Genomic DNA, 26,252 nt, shown 5'->3' on the forward strand with positions numbered 1-26,252 from the left:
ATTTCACAAGCAAGAGGGAAGCTCAAGCTGAGGTATCATGTTATCTAGTTATCTAGAATATCGAGTTTATATTGAATGTAAACATAAGCTAGATAGCAAGATAAATTAGAGATAACAACTCATCGACTGTAACTGCCATGGTATCCCGAGTGGTCTCTCCACTAACAGGGGGATGATGTCCCAGCTCACCGTCTATTAAAGTTCACCGAACCATGGAAAGTAATTTCTTTGGGCACTGCTTTGTCCATTGTGCATTTTAACGGATTTGTACTGTGCCCTAATTTTATTTTTATTTTTTTCCCCGGACCTGTATTGTTGTGCGCTGGATACATATCCTGACAAGTTCGGCGAAACTCCACCTTTGACATTGAACCTGCCTCAATCCCTGATTGGCCTTGTTTGGCCCATGGGTAATCGGCGGGCCAAACGCCATTGGCTGTTGGCCCAGAGTAAGCCCTGAGGAGGCACGATGAAGCCCCGGAAGTGATAGTGGGAATGCAACTTGTCCTGGCACGCACTAGCATGCCCTCGTTTGGCCGAATAGTGGAAACACGGCTAATGTTGTACTATCAAGGTCCAGGCACTTGCAATGAGCACTTCATAGGAAGATTTAGTCACATAATTTACCACTTGGCTTACCACTAGGCACTATAACTATATATATTTTTTTATTTATTATTATTTAATTTCTTTGGTGTTGTCTGTATAAACATTTGTGGGGATTGCAGACTGTTGCACCATTATTTGATGTACTAAAGGACACTATTATTGTGGTATCATCGATTTCAGAATTACCTGCCACTTAAACATTATGCAAAACAAGCAAATCTGCTTGATGTCATAAAAATTATGTGAATGTGGTGACATTTTAGCAAAATTATATTATGTGGCTCCTTACACGAAGTGCGACAGTTCCGAGTTGATGTCAACTGAGCTAAAAACTAGTTAAATTTTCAGATCCCGAACAGATTAATAGAGGTTTTTAAGTTTTAAATCAACAAAACTGACCTGCCTACTCTAAGCCTTCAACCTAAACCTAACCGATAGTGTCAGAAAAAGCAAATGTGAGAAGAAAAACAGATGAGATTTTGAAGGTTAATGCTTTGTCGAGTTTTAAGTTGTAAGTTACATTTACAATGTAAATAATGCATTAAGTAAACATCCAATTCACTTCCTATTCACATTTTTTGGTCCCCCAAATAAGTGATGAAGTGATCCAGAGTGATGGTCTTTGACATTTATACTATAAGTTGCACCGATTGATTAATAGCAAGTAAACTAAATGTAACCTTGCACAGAGATCATCAATTTATCATACAGAATCAGCAATACTGTTTTTTTGTTTGTTTGTTTGTTTGTTTGTTTTTTTACCTGGTACAGCAGTCCCAGCAGGAGCCAAGGTTGGGAGCTTTGCTGTGAAGTAACACATTTTTAGTCTTCTACTAAAGCACGGCAAACCATGTGCTTAATGGCTTTTGCCAATTGGTGGTGAAAATGCAACCATCAGTAAAGCGGTTTATTGTACCTGGTTTCCCACTTGGTGCAAATGGAACCCCAGTACCACCAGGAACACCAATCCCTGTCCCACCCGGTACAACCACCACATCACCACCAGGTGTTGCACCAGGAACTGCTATGCCAGTTCCAGTGATCCCAGCACCTATCACACAACAGTGCATTGGGTAGTAGAATTATTGTTGCATGACATGATTAAAAATCATGGCAAATGACATGTAAACGTAAGTATGGATGAAGCTGCGTGCTATTGAAACTAACATACCAGTTTTTGGAGGTTTGACACCACCAGGATATCCTGCAAACATTAAAATCAGTCCTATTCATTGTTGTACATTGAACATTGATAGTGACCTGTTCATTGGTCAGTTCAATCAGTTACCTCCAACCCCAGCTCCTGTCCCAGTTCCAGGCACTAATACTCCTCCTGCTCCAGGTACTGTCCCTGCTCCAGGTAGTATCCCTGCTCCTCCCGGGACTCCTGCAAATAAACCGTAACGCACTTTATATCTGTACGAACTACTTTCTATTAATATCTCTTTTAATCTGCAACAAACTTGTCCTTGTCTCTTATTCTCTAATTCCATCCGAATTGTGGGTTTATTTTGCAATTTTTATATTTTTTTGTCAACTACCCAATGCACTGTAATTTATGTTAAGTGTATTAAAATAGACATATAGGTCATGTCTCTCACCATATTTAGGAGGTTTAACTCCTGCGGGGTACCCTGAAACAAAATAAATTTTAAAGAATCAATCTTTTTAGACCAGCTCCATCCTCTTACTGTATAATACATGCCACTCAATGATTAGCAAAATATCTAGAATATTTTGCAGCTGTCTAGATAACAAAAAATGAATAGAGACCTCCAGGGAAACCACCAGGAACACCGCCAGGTACACCTCCAGGTACTCCACCAGGAACACCGCCAGGTACACCACCTGGAACACCACCTGGTACACCACCTGGGACACCTGCTCATGGATGGTTTGTGACATTTATGAATTCTGATTCAGTATGGAGAGTATCTTTGGCAACACATTGTACTTAAATCGTGACATTAACTGAACTCAATGTGCCTATAAAAATGAAAAAGCCACTACCGTATTTAGGTGGTTTTGCCCCAGTCCCATATCCTGTGAAAATATAAAATATATGTTTAGATGATGTAAACATTTTATGTAAAATTCTATGTTAATTTCATCTGGAGATGCAGAGATGTGAAAAATAGAAAACAATCCTTCAGAGTATCTTGGAGGGGAAGAGACATCTAAGTCGCATCAACTAGTCACTGGGGTACCTCAAGGTTCAGTATTTGGCTTGTTTCTTTTCTTAATATACACAACATCACCGGGGCCTATCACCCCCTGCACAAAGACTTTCTACCACTGCTACACTAATGACATGCAGCTGTACTTCTCTGTCCTGTCAGACAATCTCACTGTGGCTGCATGAACATCTCATCAAAAGTAACAGCATCCAAGCCAGCAAGGAACTAGAGGTAGTGTTTGATGACCTAGTTAGCTTTCCAGACCACATTGCAAAGACTGCCATGTCATGCAGATTTGTGCTCTACAACATCTGGAAGATCACACCCTTTCTATTAGAGCGTGCTCCTTGTGCAGGCTTTTGTCATCTTTAGACTGGACTACTAATTCAACTCTAGGCTGGACTACTGCAATGACTTTCTAGCCAGGCTTCCTGCATGCACAGTTAAAATCTAATTGCAGATAATGGCAGTGCATTTCGTCTTCAATGAACCAAAGAGCACACATTACACCTCTCTTTGTCTTGCTTCACTGGCTGCCAGTTGCTGTCCACTTTAAGGTCAAAGCACTAATACTGGCATTTAGAACAGCAACTGGTCCTGCAACCTCATACTATCTTTTTCCTTTGCAATTTCCCCCAGAAATGTACATATAATAAATTCACCTCCAAAGGGATATCCCGTTCCTGCTCCTACTCCACCTGGGACTCCATTCACTCCGCCCCAACCTAATGACAGCACAAACACCATTGGACATATGGGAGAACATGTTACTAGCATGAAACAAAATATTGTATTATCAAAACTCTCTGCTTTGATATGCCAACAAAGAGCTAATTGCCAACCCAAAGCAGCAAGCTTAATATGAGCGAAGCCATGAATTAATGAGACAAACATGAGGTGTAACTGTTCTAATAAACTGAACATGAACTATATTTCCAAACATTTGAAGTCCTATATTTTTCTAGGAATATGTTTACAATTCAAAAATGGGTTTATGTTGTCAAAGTAAGTTAACAGGCATTTTGTTCTTGATTTTGACAAGACTCTGTTAAGTGGAATAATGGTTTGTACATGGCTAGGTAATGTCTAGTACAGTGTTAAAACAAATGTTTGACTGTTTTTTTTTTTTTTTTTTTTGTATTTATGTACAATATGGGCAACCATAATCACCAGAAGAGTCTCTATTACTGCTCACTGAGAAGCTTTTGTGCTTACCAGGTCGCTGTCCAGGCACAGCACCAGGAACTCCTCCTGGTACACCAGCTCCAGCACCAAAACCTGGACAAATTATAATTTATTAATAGCAGAACATTCAAAGCACTTAAACTGTACTTTTTTAAATAATCAGCTAATATGCATACCGTATTTAAGAGCCTTAGCACCACCGGGATACCCTTAAAATTAAAACATAAACTGATTAGCTGAAATTCAACATGAAATCAAAATTGACCCTATTTACTTTCTTAATACACAGTCCTACAAATTATTCCAAAGTGTAATGACTTGCTCCACCTCTGAAATGACTTTCCATTTCGACTGTCTCCACCAATCCCTCTTTTTTAATCCCTCTAAACACCTGGCTCCATTCTGGCATGTAAAACTGACTTTCCACAATCCTAATAAATTCCAAATGGATAAAAATTATTGGGATTCATAAAGTAGAGTCACGCCCTACTTGTTAAAAAATTTGTATTCCCTTTACTCCCAATTTGGAATGGCCAATTCCCACTACTTAGTAGGTCCTCGTGGTGGCGCGGTTACTCACCTCAATCCGGGTAGCAGAGGACAAGTCTCAGTTGCCTCCGCTTCTGAGACCGTCAGTCTGTGCATCTTATCACGTGGCTCATTGTGCATGACACCGCAGAGACTCCCAGCATGTGGAGGCTCATGCTACTCTCCTCGATCAACGCATAACTTATCACACGCCCCATTGGGAGCGAGAACCACTAATCGCGACCATGAGGAGGTTACCCCATGTGACTCTACCCTCCCTAGCAACTGGGCCAATTTGGTTTCTTAGGAGACCTGGCTGGAGTCCCTCATCATACCCTGGATTTGAACTCGTGACTTCAGCATCAATACTCGCTGAGCTGCCCAGGCCCCCTGCGTTGCTTGGTTTTAATCACACTTATGTATTTATTTATGTATTGTATGATACATATGATATTGAATCAAGAGCATTGTATCACACGATACAATACAATGCAATATTCTTTTGAATATCCTGTTTCACTTGGAAATACTTTAGATTATGGAAGTAAAATGGGTTGTGAATGCCATTTCATCCTGACTTTAAGAAACAGTGCTGAAGTCTATGCACTTTGATTCCGATCCAAAATCTCAAACCTTGGTTTTAAAATTATACGTCAAACATGTCGGATAACTCTATTGCTCTTTACATTTTATCACATATGCTATCCAGAATGAAGCAGTTATACCTCCTTCACCAGTTATTGTCACTTGACAAAGAGCTACACCTGGTACTCCACCTGGAACTCCTCCTGGTACTCCACCTGGAACTCCTCCTGGTACACCTCCTGGAACTCCTCCTGGTACTCCTCCTGGGACCCCTGCACCTCCAGGCACTCCTAAGGAAACAATGGCATAACCTTTCATTGAACAGTACTCTTATCGACAATTCTGTATATATTTACAAATTAAAGAAGTTTGGTCTAGAAGATAATATCAATACAAAAATATTCTGTAACAAAATAAATGCCAGCATAAATGTCAGAGTAAAAGCTATTTTATTATTTCCCATAGCATTGCCAATGCACTTAAAAGAATGTCTTAGGAAAGTGTCAAATCCATACCATATTTAGGAGGTTTAGCGCCAGCTCCTATTCCTGAAAATATGCATCACTGTTACTTAACATTATAAATTGAACAAAAACTGAAAAAACTATCCCAAAAATAAACCACAATGAGACAACTAAGGAACAATAAGTGTGAGAAAGTAGAGGTGGGAAAAATATAAATATGTTAAAGTATCGTGATATTTTTCCTTGTGATATTGTATCGATATTTGCATGCCAAATATCAATATTATTATTTACATTTTTCACATTAATATTATGGTTATGGGAAGTAATTTCATCAAATCAATCTAGGAGTTTAACAACAGTCCCTTAGAAGGTGCAGTTATCATGCATTACACATATCCCCCCCCCCCCTTGCTAAAATGTATTACGATTTTACAGTAGTAATTTTAATTGAGGTATTTTAACACAAATGTTGATATCAAATAAAAATAGGCTAACCTTTTAGGTAAAACCTATTGTACTTTTGTGTATTAAAACTGTGTGGTAATAAATAATGTTTTTAAAGTGTTTAGGCTACTATTGTATTCATTTATAATTTCATTTATTTTTTATAAAGATTAGCTACATTGACCTAACCACAGAAATAAGGAGCCATTAAGGTCTTATATGCTTATGGCTTTTTGTTGCACATAGATATTAGGAAATAAACTGGCCTTGTTTTGTAAACTGGCACTTTAATATTAATTAAACAATACATTTGGTGATTTGGAAACAGTTTTCTTAAGTCCGATGAAGACAAATGAGTGAAATATCACAATATATCATAGTTTGGAATGGCAATACACCAAAAATAAAGAATCACAATAATATCGTATTGTGACCTAAATATCAATATTATATCGTATCGCCAGTTACCTTGTGATTCCCACCCCTATGAGAAACTGACATAATCTGTATTTGAGATTAAACATGTAGTCTACCTCCTGTCCCTGGAACAGTTCCAGGAAGTCCTCCAATCCCTGTAACTGAACCATAGCCTGGGATAACACCAACCCCTCCTGGTACTCCTACACACAAGATCCAAGCAGTGTCAAGTTATTGCTATAATGTCCTGTACTGTCTAATTCATCTTAAAACATTAGTAGCAACTCACCTAGCACCAGCTATGCCAAGTGCTCCACTAGTGTACTCTTGATTCATATTTATATAGTGGTTTGTGTAACTATTGTAAGCTAATAAGACTTACCATATTTGGGAGGCTTCACTCCACCTGGATACACTAAACAAAACAGGATTTTTTTATTCATGGCCCAAATCCCTTTCCCACAATAATTACAGAAATTTTGACATCACTGAGAAGTAAAATCATCACTGTCATTATAACCTATGGATTTGTTCCAACTGATAATAACTTTAAAGTTAGCAACATTTTTACTTTGTGACATGCATGTCAAGTTTCATCAAATACATTATTAGGGTGGTATAACTAACCTCCAGCCCCTGGTGCTGTTCCAGGAATTCCACCAGCTCCCCCCACTACTCCACCAACCGTCCCACCACCTGGACAATAAACACAGTGTGATATCAGGATGATACAGAAAAGAATGACAACCATCACTAAACAGGAAAAAGTCTTCATATTGAATGTGCATCTGAAATGGTTTAAATTATTTTACAAGGGTAGACAAAGTAATGAAAACAACGAACAATGGAATAAGAATTTCGCTCACTGCTTCAAAAAAGATTCAGTCTTCAGTTTTTTTTTCAGAGAAAACTGACCATAGAAAATGCTGAAAATTCAATGTGTACTTGCGTGATGAAAATCACGTGGACACATTTTATCGTACTACATTCTAATGTGGCCAGATGAGTTTGCATGAATGTTTGTGCCACGGAGTGCACATGGCTTTTGTACTTTTGTAGCATAAAACTTTTAGCATACTTTTGCAGTCAAATAAAACACCTTTACATTTGTAACTCATTGGGCAATGGGATAGACATTAAGCATTCCCACAGGGAAATATAGCTGCAAGCAGCAATTACAGGGCCAAGCACAACAAAACTTTATAAGTAACCTCAGGGCATAGTGCCGATGATACATACCAAGTTTCGTAATGGTACACCAATGTATTTGTAAAATACAGCATTTTATGGCAAAATTCAAAATGGGTGATTCCCAAAATGGCCGACATAGAAAAATTGGATATCATTGGACTCGCTATGCCCCAAGGAATCTAAAGTCTGTTTTACAAAGCTCCCTGTATGTCATGATAACAGACTGGTATTGTCATAGAATGTGATGTTTTGGAGATTAATGCAGGAATTGTATTTTTTGGGTTGCCATGTTGTAACTGTTATCAGAATGAAAGTCTAGTCATTATGTTGTGTTACATGAAACTTGGATGTGGGATATTTCTACTTGATATCTTTGATGTTTGTTCATAAAGGCATTTCATTGCATGATGGTCATAATATTATATAATACAGCCCCAAGCGGTAATCATTGGGGGTAAGCACACATTCCTTATTCACAGTAGAGCACGATATATGGTTTTTGACGGGATGAAAATGAGAGGGTGAGGGACAAACTAACAGTTTCTTCAATGGGTTGTGCTGTTTAAAGTATTTTGGATCATTTTGTGGACAAAACATTGAAAAACATTCTTTAAAAATAAATAAATAAATAAATAAATCAGTAGACAACCAATTCCACAAAGCACATGTTGTGAATATCAGATGTGATCTAAGACCTTTATAGGCCCTAAGAGATCTAATCATTTTCACTTATATGCACTTTTATGTTTATATTTTATATACAATGATACACAGTAGCCTAATAAAAGGCATTATTTACCTTCATATATTTTTACTTAAACATTTTTTGCCAGTGAACAGAGTTCACAACTTAATTTTTGAAACCCAGTAGAACATTGCATAATGCTAAAATATTACTGTGGGACCCAGTGTGGCAGTATTGCCATCTTAAAAAGTGATAAACACTGACCTCTTTAAAGCACAATAAAATAAATAAACATTAGTTCTCTATTTAAACACACAATAGTATTAAATGAAATAATTCACCTGATAATATTAAATTACTTTGATATGTTTAAAGCATTGTTAATCATTTTAATTGAATAGTATTACATTATTAATTCGAATAAATCTATCTGCCTTTTATTTTATTTTAACTATAAGTAGAGGTTGCTGGTCCATGAAATATCTGCTTCTGTGAGAGTGCAGATGTCACTCAGATAGCACACGTACATCTCAGAGATGTCTATTTTAGATATTTTCATTATTTTAACATCAGCTAAACATCTTTAAAAGATCAGACATTCTCAATCATAAATATCTCAGAGACATCTGCTTAATGTCTTATTGACATCCGAGACACACTTATTGAAATTCGTCTTATAGACGTATTGCAAATGAGCAAACAACCTAAAAAATATGTCTTCCAGATGTAAACCTACACATCAAATAAATGTCTGGGTGATGTACGTGTGCTATCTTCACCACGGGTGATGGTAAAGCGGCACAAATAGTGGGATTATTATTTGAAAAAGATCTATCCATGGTTCCTGTGGATCCTTATAAACTCTTAAATATCTTAAATGATACAACAAAATCTTAATTATCATTTAAAGAGGTCTTAAATTTGGAGGCGGAAAGACAGGAATATTGATATGACCTAATGTATCAAACTTCAAAACAATATAATTTATTATATAAGGGGCTGTTTACATGACAACGTTTTCAACTAAAAACAGAAAACTTTGTATGCGTTTTGGCTGTTCATTTACACGACAACAGCGTTTTGGGGCCTGAAAACGCAAACTTTTGAAAACGGGTTTCAAAGTGCACGTGTTTGAAAACGATGTCGTTATCATCTCCGTGTAAACATACAAAAACGCAAATTTGTGAAAACGACGACGTCATGCGCACGCGTATTACGTGTTCAGTCTATAGGCATGCGTGCAAGTACTTCAAAACAATGCGCGAGACATTCAAAAATACAATGGCGGACTACAGGACTGTGTTTGTGCTGCTCAAGATTTTGAGTTTATTGACGCTTCTCCAGCAAAGTGTAGATTTACTGCATCACTACTATGACCGGCGATTAAATATAAAATACGCCAAGTTACCATTTCATTTAGTAAAAGATTGAAAAAAAATATTGAAAAGCAAGAATTGGATATTATTAAACAATTAAATATATACTGAAATAAATCTAACCCTACTGAAGACGATAGACAGAAAATATTATACTTTCAACCTAAATTAGATGAAATTTACAGTCGAAAAGCTCAAGGAGCCTTTATTAGATCTAGAGCTAAGTGAAAGAGGAGGGGGGAAAATATTCAGCATATTTCTGTGGCCTTGAAAAAAGACGACAAGGGAAAAATAGCATCATATCCTTAATAGTTGATAATATAGAAATCACAGATAACAAACTGATCTCTTCAGAAATCCTGAAATTATATAGCCAGCTTTACAGCTCTAGATTTTCCAAAGAAGACTGTTATGCATTCTTAAAAGATATAGCGAAACATATTCGCAAAGTAGAGAATGGCTTCAGACAAACATGTGATAATCAAATAACGATTGCAGAACTTGATGCAGTAATTGGTCGCCTCTCTCTTAACAAAGCTCCCGGCTCAGACGGTCTCACAGGTGACTTTTATAAGCATTTTTGGATAGATATAAGAGAACTACTGCACCAAGTTTTTACTGAAATATTTGAAACCTGTGTCCTTCCACCCACAATGAGACATGGGGTTATCGTTTCAATTCCAAAACCTGGGAAAGACCCCAGACTCATAGATAACAGAAGACCCATTACTCTTAGGAATTCAGACTACAAACTTCTAACCTACATCTTCACTATCCGTCTTCAATCAGGAATGTCGGATCTTATTGCAGAAACACAATCTGGTTTTCTCAAAGGAAGATCAATCCACAGTAATATAAGATTGGTAATGGATGTTACTGAATATAGAAACCATATTGAGGATGATGGATTTCTTTTATTTTTAGACTTCTATAAAGCATTTGATTCCATGGAGCATCCATTTATCCTCTCGGTACTCGAACATTTTGACTTTGGAGTTAAATTTAGGAAGTTAGTTGGTGGACTATTTCAAAATACCAGCAGCTGTGTCATATTACCTAGTGATACCACCCCAAGCTTTAAGGTTGATGTGGGTATCCCCCAAGGATGCCCCATTTCACCATATCTGTTCATTTTAGCTACAGAAATGCTAGCAATCTACCTAAAAAACTGTAATGATATAAAAAAATGTAATATACTTGGCACAGACATCATCATCATCAGCCAACTAGCAGATGACACTACGTTATTTTTAAAAGACAAATTTCAAATTCCAATAACTATAGCAAAAATTGAAAAATTCTCGAAAGCTTCAGGATTAACATTAAATTTAAAGAAATGTGAACCGTTCGCTATACATGACACATCAGTGACAGAAATTTGTAATATTCCTATTAAATCAGAAATCAAATACTTGGGAATTTACCTTTCAAAGGACCAAAAACAAAGCCAATCTCTAAATGTGGAAAATAAAATTAAAGAATGTAAGTCAAAACTAAATTTATGGCTTCAAAGAGACCTGTCAATACTCGGTCGAATTTATCTAACTAAAATGGAATGTTTGTCAAGATGTATATACCCAGCCTACTCCAATGCCATTCCACACAAATTGATCAAATCCATTAACCAAATCAATTCTAACTTCATTTGGAGAAACAGACCTCATTACCTGAAAAGAAGTCATTTGGTTAAAGACATGAAGGATGGAGGACTTAGAGTTATTGACTTTGATTGTCTTAATGGAACATTAAAAATAAATTGGTTGAAGTCCTGGATCAAACACAGTGGCTCATTTTGGTATTGTATCCCAGAACACTTATTCAGAAAAGTTGGAGGCCTGGATTTTCTTCTCAGGACGGACTTTAATATTAACAAATTCCCTATATCACTATCAGAGTTCCATAAACAAATACTGTTATATTGGAAAATGTTATATGTACATAACTTTTCACCACACACCTCTATTCTCTGGAATAATAGATATGTATTACACCACAACAGATCTTTGTTTTTTGAAGATTGGTTTGAGAGGAATATATGGTCCATAACTGACTTAATGGATGCCAGTGGCAATCTTTTAAACTATGAACAATTTTGCACTAAACATAATTTCAAACCCTCACAATCAGACTTCACTAAATTACATAAAGCACTTCCCCAAGAATTTGTTTGTCTAATAAGAAATATATTAACATACCAAATGATACAGCCACGACTGGCTCCACTATCAATTCAAGGGATTTTGATTTTGGATAAAAAGTTCAATAATCATTTTATTAGAAGTTGTATCACTGAATACCTTTACCCTGAAAAGCCCAACAAAAATGGCATCCTGCATAAATTTGATACAAATTTAAGAACTAAACTAAGAACAATATATTTAACACTTCCGATACCCCCCAAAATGAAAGAAACACACTTCAAAGTTATGAACAACATTTACCCCTCTAAAGAATTACTTAGACTTCGCTTTGGTATTGATGATAATGCATGCACATTTTGTGAAAATGATGTTGAAACTACGGACCATGTATTTTTTTCATGCAACCTGGTACAAATATTTTGGTGTGACATACATAATTGGATACAGCAAAAGATCTCTTCATTCCCGTCTTCTGTCTCCAGAGATGACATAACATTTGGCTTGATATTGCAAAGCAAAGACAATGAACTCTGTTGTAATACAATTCTGTGCCTAGCAAAATCTTTATCCACAAGTGTAGAATTATAAAATCATCCCCCAAATTTGTTATTTTTTTAAACGAATTTAAATTGTATTTGAAGTCTCTAAAAACTCTAGGTCCAAAAGAACAAAAATTGTACGACATCCTAAAACACTTCCCGACTATAGTAAATAACTGAACTTAGACTAAATTCTCCCCTGGTATGACAATATCTCATCACTGGGTTATTTATTTATTTCATTTTATTTTAATTATTATTATTTTTTTATCCATGTTATTAAGAGCTGTTTCCTCGGACTGTTTTCTACATATCTTTATACTGAAACTGTGTATTATATGTTGCATGTTTGTTTATAAATTCTGCAATAAAAAAATAAAATAAAAAAAAACTACGACCAGCGTTCGTCATCTTCATTGTTTGTATTCACCACTCTGTGGAAGAATGCTTATGTGCACAGGCGCGTAGTGTTTCTTTACAAAGTGACATCACCAACTACTGGCCTGGCATGCATAATACAGCGTTTTTAGTCATTTTCGCAGATCCGTGTGAACGGGGATCATTTTGACAACGTTGTCATCTGTATGCGAAACATTTCAAAAACGCAAAGGAAAAACTTTTTAGTTTTTAGTACATTGTTGTCGTGTAAACGTACCCTAAGTGAATGCGCTGCATTCTTCAGAGTGAAAACGTGGCACTGTTGTATTTCTCCAAGCACGCGTTGGCTTGTGAGTGTTGCCAGCTGTTGTAGAGCAGTTTGCAATCATTAAACTATATCGAATATTTATGACCAATTGTTATAGTGTTGATGAAATATAACAATGTTTACTTTTAATTGTTTATATTGTAATATGCTGTAGATCATTGCAGGAGTGCACGTTTTATCTCCCTTATCTGTTTGAACCAGCAGCTGGAAGCAGTGAAGCACAAACATTTCAAAATAAGAGTCCCCGGTGTATTTTAGCATTTAAAGTTAAAAGTTCCGCACTATAAATAACATTTCTTTCTTTTTTTTTTTTTATTACTAGTTATTGGTATTTTGGTTGCACCATAAACTGCATCTGGAATTGAATTCAGTTTGGATTATTTTAGCCTCTGTCTGGCCCTCCCCATCACAGGAAGCAAAGACAAAGAACATTTAATATAGGCTATTAATTTTAAAAACTATTTGCAGATTAACTGCTTTTCTTTCAACACACCCAAAGCAAAATCCAATATTTGTCAACCTCTAATTTGTATTTATATAATGGTACATAAACCAATTTTAATGTGAATAAATGTGGAAAACATGTCTTGAGTATTTTAAACTTGCACTCAGCCTACCCTGTTGTACTGATAAGCAATGTTAAGGCCATGTTGAATGTGTGCCCCTACCTGTTTAAGCAAGAGTCTGTGATACATGATTAATTTTGAGATTGTGTGGGTTTGTTTTGGGATGGGGTACAGTATCAATTTTATTTGTTAAGGTCTTGAAAAAGGTCTTAAAAAGTTTTAAGTTTGATTTAAAAAACTCAGCAACCCTGCTATCAAGCATCTCAAATGCAACAGAAGCTATTAAACACAGGCAGATTCAGAGAAGCTACAAATTTGTATTGCAGCCTATACGGTTCCGGAGTTATGAGCAAAAATTCATAATTAGCTAAATAATAGCAAATTAACGAATTATACTGCCACCGTGTGGCCGATTGTCACAAAATTTGATATGCAGCTTCGAGATGACACCCTGCTTGTAAAAGTAATTTCCATAACCCTCGGCCATTCCCAATATGAGTTATAAGGTTATGAAATTTGATTGGTCATTGGCAGCCATTTTTGTTAATTTGTCGAGTCAATTTTTTAAGAATATGTTAGCATTTGAACCAAAGAAGATGCATATTTAATTTGAACTTTGTCGCTCAAACGGCTGTAAAGTTATGACAGTTTTTTAGTTGTAGCGCCCCCTAGGGGTGAAATTGTACGAAACTTTGCTGACTTCTTCTAAACGTCCTGTTGACTATGTGTACCAAGTTTGGTTACTTTTGGAGTTTGCGTTGAGTAGATATTGATCAATTACTCAAATTGCATTAAACCGAAGGAAGTGATTCGCTAATATCTTCGCAACAATTTCACATATCAAAATTCTGAAATTTTGTCAGGAGGTTCTGTAGATGATGTATACCAAATTGCATGCCAATCGGACTAATGGTTTAGGAGGAGTTAGAAAAAGTAGGTTTTTCAAAAAAATACAAAATGGTGGAAAATAATTATAGACAGAAATGAAATTGAAGAGAATCAGAAGAAAAAAGAATTTCAATTTTAGCCCTTACAGTTGCAGAGATATGAGCCAAAATGTAAAATTGTTTATTATAGCGCCACCTAGGGTCAGATGGGTGTGCGTTTTTGAGTCTGAGTAGATTTGGGATCATCCTGCCAAGTTTGGTGTCTCCACAACTTACGGTCTGTGACGCCGTCACTTTTAAGGCAGGAAAAAAAGAAAAGAAAATCAGTACAATTACAATAGGGTTCCAGCAGCTTTGCTGCTTGGCCTCCTAATAAAAAGAACAATAACAAACACAATAGGTGCATATGCACCTACTGACCACTAGATGACACCATCCTGAAACTTCATATGGAACCTCAGGACAAGATCATAAGGTCAAATATAAATTTTGGTTTTGGTGTCATAATTTTAGCCTAAAGTACTGAAAAGAAATGGTCCAAAAAGCAATTTACCAGATTTCTGCACCACTATGTGGCGTGGTGCCCAAAGTGCTCAGGTACCTGCAAGGCATGGTGGTGAGGACATATACCAAGTTTCGTTTCAATATGACAAAGCATTGCCGAGATACAGCCTCAGATAATTTTTGCCGTCTCTCGGTTGAATTCGTAGATGTGTTATTCAATAACTGTCTTGTCTATCAAAAAGCTTTTTATAACTTTTTGTCAGGATGGTCCCTAGATGATTTAGGCAAAATTTTGTGCGAATCGGATGTACGGCCTAGGAAGAGTTTGAAAAAATATGTTTTCAATTCAATTCAAAATGGCGGAGAGGAAGTATAGTGAACCATGGCAAATGTGGTATCACCGTGCTCGTCATGATCCAAGAAAGCTAACAAAACAAGTCCCATTAAAAAAAAGGGCCAAAATAATCCAAAGTTATAATCATTTTATCATATCTTTTGACCACTAGGTGGTGCTGTTCCCAAACATTTTGAATACCTTAAGGACATGGTCCCGATGACACTTACCTAATTTCATAATGATAAGGCAATACTTTTGTAATATACAGCAATTTACGAAAAAATTAGGTATTATTCGACTCGTTATGCCCCAAGGAATTCATTGAGACCAGCCTCATAATTTTAGGCCAAACTATTCAAAATTTATAAGCAAAAATAGCCATTTTTATATCTCCTGACTACTAGGTGACGCTGTGCCGAATCACTGCAGGTACCCTCAAATGATGATGCTTATGACATATACCAAGTTTTGTGTCAATACGCCAAAGCATTGTGAAAATACAGCCTCACGTCCATTTTGGTGTGCTCGCCATCGAAACAAGTGAAATTTTGAACAGTTGGTGGTGCTAGAGCATTGGAGATAGAGACCCCAATTTCATAACTTTCCTATATACGGTTCTATGGGCTGCCATAGACACCAAGACAAGAAGAAGAAGAAAAAGAAGAAAACTAATGGATACAATTGGTGGCTATGCACCTTCGGTGCTCGGTCCCTAATAATAATAAGAAAACTAACAGATACAATAGATGCCTTTGCACCTTCAGTGCTCGGCCCCTAATAATAATAAGAAAACTAACGGATACAATAGATGCCTATGCACCTTTGGTGTTCGGCCCCTAATAATAATAATAAGAAAACTAATGGATACAATAGGTGCCTACGCACCTTAGGTGCTTGGCCCCTAAATACTAACAGATACAATAAGGGCTTCCGCACCTTCGGTGCTTGGACCCTAATAACTCATGAGCTCCCTGTACGCCACCAACACCTAGTTCTTTTAGATGTCTATTTCCACTCACCTCCTGTTCCTGGGTACAGTCCGCCAGCACCAGCTCCACCTGCTGCACTCAAACCTAGGAGATCCGAGGAGAATCTATTATTAGTCATCCTTAACCCTTGCACTTGAAATTAACCATCCAGGCCTTTTCTACCATTCAGTCAAAAATTAACTTACCGTACTTAGCTGCTTTGGCTTGAGCAGGTGTAAGACCTTTTAAAGTAAAGGAAAAAATGCTTTTGAGATGCTTCCATAGCCACTGAAAAGCATGCTAAACTCTTTGATCATTATAGTGTAAGTACATTGAAAAATATTTATAGGAGTCTAACATTATGGACATCACTGACCCTGTTCCAAATGACACAGTTGATGAGGACTTGTAGGGTGCCAATTAGAGCCCCCTTTGTCCACATGTGCACACTTTTGTTGAGCCCGCACAGAAGACTACTACCCAATGGTCTATGTAGCATTCGGTGACTTTCATTAATGCAGTGTTCCAGAAGAAGTCGGAGGTGGGAATTGTGCCTTGACTCAAAAAGAACATTATGCGTTCTTATGCCAATTATGGCAAAAACATGAACTAGTCATTAACACAAAATACTTAAAAAAAAAAAAAAAGGTATCATTATAAGCCAAAAATAAGGTATCATTATATATTATATTATATTAATTCGATTAAACTGAATGCCTTCCCAAAAATATGTTAGTTACCACCATCTTGAAAATGTCTCTTCTTACTAAATATGATGTTTTCCTAATCTGATGCATCCATTTCAGGTCTTGGAGTACCCTACTAATTTGAGTTGAATCAGGTGTGTTGGATAAAGGAGGCATCAAAAGCGTGTACTGCGTAGTTGGTGTGTCTGGAGGGATGGAGTTGGGAAACACTGGGTAAAAGTACTTATCTCAGTACTTGAACTGGAGGCTTGAACAATTCCCAGGAGTAGCTAATAGTTAGGGTTTGGGATATGGTTATAACAATATTGTTTTAACATGAATGTTGTTCTAGGATAAAATAAGTTTATCTAGGAACACATCTTACTTGGCAAAAATCATGCCAACTGTCAATGAATTGAGGACTCTGTGACAGGCCACAAAGTCTGCAGGTGTAATTTGGGAGAGGGCCGTTATTGACTGCAACAATATTTAGACAACACTGGATTCAATATTGTGGATATATGGTCAGTTTGTACAGACAGTCTTGATTTGTTACCTCCTGCTCCAGGGTAGACTCCTCCAGCTCCTGGAACAAGCCCAGCTCCACCAGGAACAAGTCCTGCCCCACCAGGAACAAGCCCAGCTCCACCAGGAACAAGTCCAGCTCCACCAGGTACTGCTGCAACACCTGGAGTAAGACAGGATGACAATGACTCAAACAGAGTTTGTTTTCTATAGTTTGACATGCACTGCCAATGGCATATCTAAATAACGATGATTCTAAATATGGATTAATACCAACCATATTTAGCAGCTTTAGCCTGAGCAGGGGAGAGTGCACCAGTACCTTGACACATGAGGAAACAGCCAAAAAAGATTTACCAATCCTGTTTTATCATTCTAATCGAATACAAAAATTGACTCTCAGATAATTTGCATCTCACCCCCTGCTCCAGGAAAGAGTCCACCTGTGCCTGCTACACCACCAATACCAGTAGCACCAGCACCTAGTCAAACCACAAAACCACAGTCAGAAGCCATAAACCTTCCATTGAAATGATCAATTGTCTGTGTATAGGAAGCTGGATGTGACAATGAATTGTCAATAAATCAAACATGGGGCCCCATAATACAACGGGATAACCAATCAATATTTTCACTCACCATATTTAGCTGCTTTACCTAGAGCAGGTGAAAGGACACCTGCACCTGCACATAGGAAATAGTTTCAGGTTGTGCTCCAAATTAAGGAAATATTCAAAGCTGTGTACATTATATGTTACATAATTATCTATATATATATATCCATTTAAGCATTCCATTCCTGGAGCGCCCTGTCCTGAGCCCCCACCCTGTTGAGCTCCAACCCTAATCAACACTAAACACACCTGAACAAGCTAATCAAGGTCTTTAGGATTACTTGAAAAGAGCAGAGTTGAACAGTGGTCCTCCAGGAAAGGAATTTAATTGCCCTTCCTTAAAGGAACAGTTCGCCCCAAAATATGATAGCTTTGTGTGAGGAGAGGACCAAAATTTTAAACACGGCACAAGGCACATTAAGATGGCTCATGCTAGGTATGACATCAGTTGGTTCTTGTGAACCTTCTTCTGTGCAGTGACGTGAAACCTTTCATTACACATATAAATATGAGCCTGTCGCATTTGTATTAAGTATTGAAATGTGTTATCACGCTTTTGCATTTTAAATAACTTTTAAGATTGTTATTTCACGATGTGGATTCACACATGTAAGTGGCTTGATCAGTTAACACACTCACTGTAAGGAGTTAAAACTGCTGGTTGCACACAAGCGCTTCAGAAGTGTCTGGCACTGATGTCGCTCTGTCAGTGTTGCAGTGGAAAACTCCATTGTACATTTGGACCATGCAATTTCATATTCACAAACAAACTGGCTGAGAACGCCCTGGTCTCATTAAAAAATATTGAAAAACCAATGACATGTATGTGCTCATCTACAAAAATATGTTTTAGTGTTTCATGACCCTTTAAGGAAAATAAGTTCTCACCTCCTGCCCCAGGGTAAAGTCCACCAGCACCACCTGGAAAAGCTCCAACACCACCTAAACCAGCTCCAGTACCTGAGGAAAATACATAAACATTGAACTGGCTGGGTGAGTAAATGATTTACAGTTTTGAACTGTTCCTTTAAAATGAAGTTGGTTTTGGAGGATCAATAAGGAAAATGCATTCTCACCTCCTGCCCCAGGGTAAAGTCCACCAGCACCACCTGGAAAAGCTCCAATACCACCTAAACCAGCACCAGCCCCTGAGGAAACACAAAGGGGGAACACAAAGTCTAAGTAAAAATGATTCTATTTGGCTTTTTTTAAATGCAGTTTTTTATCCTTATTATGCATGTCTTTATATTTGTCTGTCCCTGAAAGGAAGGAAATCTGATGTTTTGTAAAAGCAGTAAACATACTGTATAGCAAATTTGTGCCATAATGTTTCACTGTTTTACATTTTCAAAATCCCCAAATCAACTTTCTGTTTATTTTGAGGTTTAAATTCGATTTTGAATTCAAGATTTTCACTATGAACTCAGACTGTCGGACTCCTGAATCACAAGCTTTATTTCTTTGTTTATTTCTTGAGCTTAGGCCATGTAGCTTTTTGAAAACCATTTTATAAATGAATTCAATATTAATTCAGGTGAAGGAAGGTAAAGCATTGTGATTTATTACCATATTTAGCAGCTTTGGCCTGTGCAGCAGAGACCCCTAGAGACCCCATACCTACATCCACAGAAAGCACATCATTAGTTATGCATTTGTGCAGACGGCATTATTGCAGCTCATGTGTATGCTGTTTGCATCCAGGTAAAATGGTTTTAGTGTCTAATGCATTGTGATTATTAGAATGTGATTGCTGTGATATAACGCACCAGTCCCTGTGGGATAACCCGGCTTGGAACCAGCTCCTCCTTTTCCACCAGGGAGTCCCGCGCCTCCACCAAATCCCCCGTAACCTTTGGCATATCAGGTGAGAATCAGCACGCAAGCTAACACACATCACACACGGGGTATTCTGCACATGCATGTACTCAAGAGTTTGCTGCTATATCCTACCATATGGAAGTTTTCCACTAGAGTATGGAGACCCAACACCTGTTAAAATGCAATGGTGTAAAACAGATATCACAATGTACAGTCATTATTTTCAAAGATATTCCAGAATACTGTTATATTCCATGCTTAAAGCAGCCAAATGTGGTTTGTTGGTCTTAGCTGGCCACCAAGCTGGTTTCCCCTGCTCAGAGGTGTTTTGGGCACTTTGGGTTAGGGGTTAGGGTTAGGTTAGGGTCAGCTGCTGATCAACTAAACCTATAATTGAATGAAATATGTATACTAATGAAAAAAAGTACTGGAGGAACTGCAAAAAATTTTACTATAGAAGCATCCAAATGATCTTCACAAATGAAACGTAAACCAAGTTACTCTATAAATGATCATTTTCATTACCACACATTATTTGTTACACTATATTCTGTTTTCATCTGAACAAATGAATGGGTTTGGAAAAGCTATGTTGCACTAGAGGCTCACATATTATTATCGCAATCAATTTCTCCTAATTTTACTGGACGCATTCCTAGTCCATGATTAAGTTTGATAACGCACTGATAGGAGAGACGTGAAAATATGGCTTTCATTTCAAAGCTCCAAACGGAAACATTAACTAAAATATTTCTTAGCTGTGACTATGAAAACTCTATGAACTCTGTCAAGACATCTTCCCCAGTGAGGAAGCCCCACCCAGAGGGGAATCATCAGTCTTGGGTTAGTGTTGGAAACAAATTAATTAAACACTTCAACTGTTGAACCTCCATGTAGGAGAAATCACACAACATTTATATGCACTGGAGAAAAAAAAACAACTTCAAAAATGGATGGCTAGCAATGTATAAGCGATAGTCCAGTATAGCTGTGATACATCTGGAGTGGATGATTAAAGACATTCTTAATGACTAATTTCTATCATTCCCATGTTATGTTGCTTAATAGCTGTAAAACCACATGCAATCACCCGCTAAATGCTTCTTTTCAAAGAGTGGAGAAGTTGGGCTGAGCAGGATTTTTGAAGTCTGATTAAAAGATTCAAATATTCTACCTGGGGATTTGGGAGATTTGAGGGGGTATCCATGAAATAATCCTTGCTGCAGTGGTCCACCATATGGTCCACGGCCTCCTACAGTGAAAACAATGATTATCAGTTTTATTATTATTGGTTTTTAACAGGATAAGTGTTCCAATAACATGTAAGCATGTGAAACCTATCACATTTACAAATACTAGGAAGTCTAAGATTGACTAAAACAGGTTTATTGTCCAGACTACCTAGATATTCATATTTTTTTAATCATGCTAGCTGTATATTAATGTGCAAAGAACATGAATAAAAAAAAGTACTAACCAGCACCTGGTACCAGTCCTTGGCCTCCAGCAGCAGCTATGTAGGAAATTCAGACAGATCACACACTTCATACTGTATAAACATTTACATTTATGCATTAGGCAGACGCTTTTACTCAAAGCGACTTACAGTGCACTCATTACAGGGACAGTCCCACTGGAGCAACCTGGAGTTGAGTGCCTTTCTCAAGGACACAATGGTGGTAGCTGTGGGCATTGAACCAGCAACCTTCTGCTTACCAGTTCTGTGCTTTAGCCCACTACACCACCACCACTCTATAAAGTATAGTGTTTTATCAATGACGTGATGTCGTTATTGTAGAGTTTACCTGATTTAGGTTTGAGTCCATTCCCTGTGGCGATCCCAGGAAGAACTCCCCGCCCATTGAAGCCTGCAGTCATGTAAATCCAGTTTATCAAGAACAAAATTTTTTAATTAAAGGTATCTTAGTTATCCAAATAACTGTTTGGCAGGCCTGTATTGAATCTGCACTACCTAAATTCTGCAGAAAGCTCCACAGATGTCCACAGAGGCTCATCACAGTCGTTTAGTATAACTGGATGGATGATTTTAAGAAATGATTGTATACTGTGATGGGTTTACATCCACAGGTAGGAATCATTGTAATTATCAGTTTTTATTAAAAACTAATATCCAGTTTAAAAATGTCTTCAATTATATATAAAAACATCCTGAGATTTGAATGTGAATCAGTGGAGGGTTTGGTTTTCTTCCCTCTGGAGGAAGAAAGTTTTGTGTCTCAAAGGAAACAGTTTCACAATTTTGGTTCGTTCCTCACACATAGCTATTATATGCCCTTACATAAAATCTAAATCTAGCCGCAAACTTGCCGAAAATTTGCCACTCGTTATTTTCACATGCAAATGAGCTTTTGATTCACCGCAAATGTTTGCCAGAAGTTTGCAGCCCTTCGCCTGCAGTGGTGAACCTCTGGCAAACCTTTGGCAGCAATGGATAATTTTCCACAAGTTTACCACAAAGCTCATTTGCATGTGACAATTATCAGTGGCGAATTTGTCTTGAACACTCGATTTTCGTAAAGGTGACTTTACAATACATGGAATATAGCACATGTGTCACAGCTGAAGAAAAAAATTATATCTTCATGCCCATGGGCACTATCTTTATCCGGCACTGACGATCATCACGGCATTATCTGAAACGCTCAAAAACAGTAGCACACTACACTAGTAGACACCATCTAGACTACATTATGAAATATGTCAAATATGCGAACACTGGCCATGATGAAGTCTATGCTATTTCATTTATTTTAGTAGCTAATGTTTCACAACGTCATTGCGTAAAAACATTCTTGTAATTTTGGTTCAATTCTTGGCATCCCACCCCGTACCTCACTAATTTTCAAACCCTGGTTACAGCCCTGGTCATGGTGGTGCAACAGTTTAGAGAGAAACTTGTTAAGCCAATTAGTTAAGCTGTCAACATGTTCATAGCTAGCTACGCAATTGCTAATCATAATTTTGTATTATTTTCATTGTTATTTTTTCAGTGTGGCTTTTAATTATATGCTTTAATAGTACATTTTAACAGTACATTTCAGCAGACTCTTGCTTCATACTTGCGGCTCAACAACATTACGTTCAAGAGGATAAACTATATTATTATTCAACTGAACTGTGCACATGTATTCGTAAGCCAGTCTATGCTTACTTTTAGATAATGATTACTTTTAGACTTTTAGATACCAATATTCAAAGAAACTTTTTCTTTTTAGAGGCTTACTTTATGTTCTGCTCTCTTTCCAGGCACTGAATGAATGCAATGTTTTTACAATATACAATGAAAGTGAATGGGGCCAATCCGTAAATGTTAAAATACTCACTGTTTCAAAAGTATAGCAATAAGACAATATGCATGTTACAGTAACATGATTTTAGTGATAAAATAAAATCGCTTACTAACCTTTCTGTTTTAGTAAGTTATATCCAATGTTACAACTTCGTAACCATTAAACTTAATGCCCTAAACCCTAAAACGATTTAAGCAACTTTATACCTTAAATAATACACACATTTGGACAAAAGAATTAATGTTAGTGCTTTTACACAATTATAAGCTTTACATTTCTACCTGTAAACCCTCCAAAAATTGCCCCCATTCACTTCTATTGTAAGTGCCTTATAAGATTATGTTTTTTAAAGAAAAATGGGATGAGTTGAGTTGTTTATGTTTTGTTGGTAATCAACATTAGGCCACAAATGCTGTCGATTGAGCTTAACTTCTACTGAACCTGGAATATTCCTTTAAAGCTTCCATATGTGTACATTTTACAATGCCCACAACATCCTGTTTTGACATCCTGCGGTGAGGATCGTACCTTAAATAGTGGGGGTCAGATCCCCCCACACACCCCCCTGTAATTCGCACCCTGAAGGTAACTCTTTACCCCCTTCAATACTGAGGATTGTTACCACCACAGTAGCATGAGAATGCATATTAGATATGTACAGCGTAACCACAAACTTGCAATGTGCTGGCCAAGCATTCGTATCTGCATTTGCATACTTGCATAGAGTGTTTCTGGCCTAAGAGTGTTGCATTTCCATCTCTGTTTAACATATTTTACAACGTTTAAATCCATTCTGCAGAAAACCGCATATTTTCGTGCAAAATCAGCCCAGAAAATGCAGGAAAAAAGACTCCATGTGACCCTTCTGGTCATATTACAGTCCCACCAGGATTTCACAACACTTTTTCCTGATTATTGTGCCCCAAAATGGAAGCTTTGCTGAAAAATTGTGATGCCATTTGCAGCGTTCTTTTTTTTTTTTTTTTTTTTAAAGGTGCTTTCAGCAACTTTTGTCTTTGTGTTATCTTGGACTTACACTGACACCTAGTGGCTTGGATGCAGCATCATTTAAAATCAATAGTTTTCAGTTTCAGATGTCATTGTAGAAATGTATTATTCACAGTCAGCCATGATTACTTTAATCACTGAGTGAAAGTGTCCAATAACAGGACGGTTACTGAGATTAAGTGAGTAGTATTCGGCTGGTCATGTGATTCTAACATGGCAGCCCCCATGTGCGGACCCTCTCCATGTAGAATAAAACAGCTTTTGTAAGATATGACTGGAGTCTTCATTTTAATGTGAGTGCTCATGATTTGATACATATATTGCAAAATTACAATTTGTGTCTTTAGGAGTTAAACTTTTTTAATGAGGAAATAATTACTAAGTGCACCTTTAATTTTTTTTTAAATTTTGCACTGAAAACTCACAAATAATCATAGAATATTAGTGTAATTTGTGTCAGTGATGGTGTAAGTGCTATTGCCAGTAATTATTTTAGTGCATAACAACTGTATATGCAGCTAGCAAGAAAAAAGAAAATATCTAAAAAATACAGTACATTGTATTTGAACAAAGATGAGAAACCCGTGATATGGAAAATAAGAGTTCCATGCAAGCATCTTCATTATTTTTATATTAAAATGTTCTGCCTCACTTTGGTAAGGTTAAAATAGTATACCTAAAATTAAACTGTAAACTACAATCAAATAAGGATTTAACCTGTTGCGATTATTAGATTTAACCTTGATTATCTGAGAGAACTGCAATTTTAAGCACTTATTCGAATCACATTGTACTATGGAAATAAGGAATTTTTAAACGAATATAGAAATGCCAATCATGAACACGTTTCATGAATGTTGAGTCATTTTTCGGTGCAACAGTGGTGTGTTGTCCATAATGTGAGCATTCCAAATGTACTGAGGCTGTCAACAACCCGCACCTCAGAGTGGGACCATTTAGAGCAGCGCCTGAAGAGTATGTGAATATTAAACACTAGCTGTGATGTACGTCCACCTTTTAGGGTGCTTTCACACTTGCACTTTTGGTGCACACCCGGGGTCGAATGATGTCAAAGTTCGGTTCGTTTGGATAATGTGAACGCTGCTTTCTGAACTTGGGTGCGCACCTGGGAACCCTACCCGAGTCCACTTGAAATGGTGGTCTAGGGTACGGTTCATGTGAAATCTGGTGTGGTCCACTGCTGATATGAACACAATCATACCAAATCGCGGAAGTGAACTGCTTGTGATGACGTATAATTTGCACCTTTGCAGGCTCGCGATCGCAATTATTGTGGTTTAATGCATTTCTCGTACCTGCTTGTGTCCAAATAAAAGCCCTTCAGAGAGCAGCTCACAATCTTCACATCTCTTACAATGCATCCGCAGGCTCGCGTCAGACAAATGCTAATATTCATCACATCATTGCACATTCAATGCATCCGCGGGAGACAAACACAGTATTGTTTTGTGCATTGCAATTTTTCATGGTAAACTTAAAGATACAAGCTTTAATACTTCACTTAACACAGTGACGTTTTCTCGAGTTGTTACCTAGTTACAGTGGTAAACAGTTGCTGCTTGTATTCATGTTGATGACGTAATCGGAATAATGTGAACAGAGACCAGTGCGGGCAGCGGGAGGGGGAGGAAAAAAACTCGGGTTCGGTTCAAGCAATTGAACAAAGTGTTAAAGCACCCATAAAAGTTTAGAAAAAGCTTTTGACAGTGAACGCAAAATTTTACGGTTTCACTTTAACATTCGTGTAATGGAAAATGTTCTTGATCGATGCTGTTTCTTGCACGCAGGGTTAATGGAATAAGTTCACCCAAAAATTTAAATTTGCTGACAATTTCCAAGATGTATCTGAGTTTCTTTCTTCATCAAAACAGAATTTAAGATTTTTAGGATTTCATTTCAGACCTCCTCCTTTAAACAACGCAAGTGAATGTACTCCAAAATGCATATAGGGTGCATC

The 26,252-nt window shown here is 37.2% G+C and overlaps 1 protein-coding gene across 7 annotated transcripts in view; it reads right to left on the bottom strand.

The window, feature by feature from the left end:
- LOC127422255 (elastin-like) overlaps positions 1-26,252 on the bottom strand; it is a 120,099-nt gene that overhangs the window by 25,429 nt on the left and 68,418 nt on the right. For 2 of the 7 annotated variants that reach the window (XM_051665641.1, XM_051665638.1), the window contains exons 12-40: positions 21,761-21,823; positions 21,433-21,468; positions 21,130-21,207; positions 20,088-20,126; positions 19,904-19,987; positions 19,704-19,754; positions 19,214-19,285; positions 19,026-19,097; positions 18,163-18,207; positions 17,943-18,005; positions 17,801-17,845; positions 17,555-17,686; positions 16,519-16,554; positions 16,364-16,417; positions 7,040-7,108; positions 6,795-6,827; positions 6,529-6,615; positions 5,600-5,632; positions 5,225-5,374; positions 4,148-4,180; positions 4,002-4,064; positions 3,449-3,511; positions 2,620-2,652; positions 2,383-2,490; positions 2,211-2,243; positions 1,898-1,996; positions 1,781-1,813; positions 1,526-1,660; positions 1,372-1,413 (exon numbers count right to left, since the gene is read on the bottom strand). In XM_051665641.1, the coding sequence (XP_051521601.1) occupies positions 1,372-1,413; positions 1,526-1,660; positions 1,781-1,813; positions 1,898-1,996; positions 2,211-2,243; positions 2,383-2,490; positions 2,620-2,652; positions 3,449-3,511; positions 4,002-4,064; positions 4,148-4,180; positions 5,225-5,374; positions 5,600-5,632; positions 6,529-6,615; positions 6,795-6,827; positions 7,040-7,108; positions 16,364-16,417; positions 16,519-16,554; positions 17,555-17,686; positions 17,801-17,845; positions 17,943-18,005; positions 18,163-18,207; positions 19,026-19,097; positions 19,214-19,285; positions 19,704-19,754; positions 19,904-19,987; positions 20,088-20,126; positions 21,130-21,207; positions 21,433-21,468; positions 21,761-21,823 (1,884 nt within the window). The remainder of the gene's footprint in view (positions 1-1,371; positions 1,414-1,525; positions 1,661-1,780; positions 1,814-1,897; positions 1,997-2,210; positions 2,244-2,382; positions 2,491-2,619; positions 2,653-3,448; positions 3,512-4,001; positions 4,065-4,147; positions 4,181-5,224; positions 5,375-5,599; positions 5,633-6,528; positions 6,616-6,794; positions 6,828-7,039; positions 7,109-16,363; positions 16,418-16,518; positions 16,555-17,554; positions 17,687-17,800; positions 17,846-17,942; positions 18,006-18,162; positions 18,208-19,025; positions 19,098-19,213; positions 19,286-19,703; positions 19,755-19,903; positions 19,988-20,087; positions 20,127-21,129; positions 21,208-21,432; positions 21,469-21,760; positions 21,824-26,252) is intronic. The other 5 variants (XM_051665645.1, XM_051665643.1, XM_051665640.1 and 2 more) reach the window with 5 other exon arrangements.

Source organism: Myxocyprinus asiaticus, chromosome 31 (assembly GCF_019703515.2).
Source record: "Myxocyprinus asiaticus isolate MX2 ecotype Aquarium Trade chromosome 31, UBuf_Myxa_2, whole genome shotgun sequence".
In the NCBI taxonomy this organism is placed as follows: domain Eukaryota; kingdom Metazoa; phylum Chordata; class Actinopteri; order Cypriniformes; family Catostomidae; genus Myxocyprinus; species Myxocyprinus asiaticus.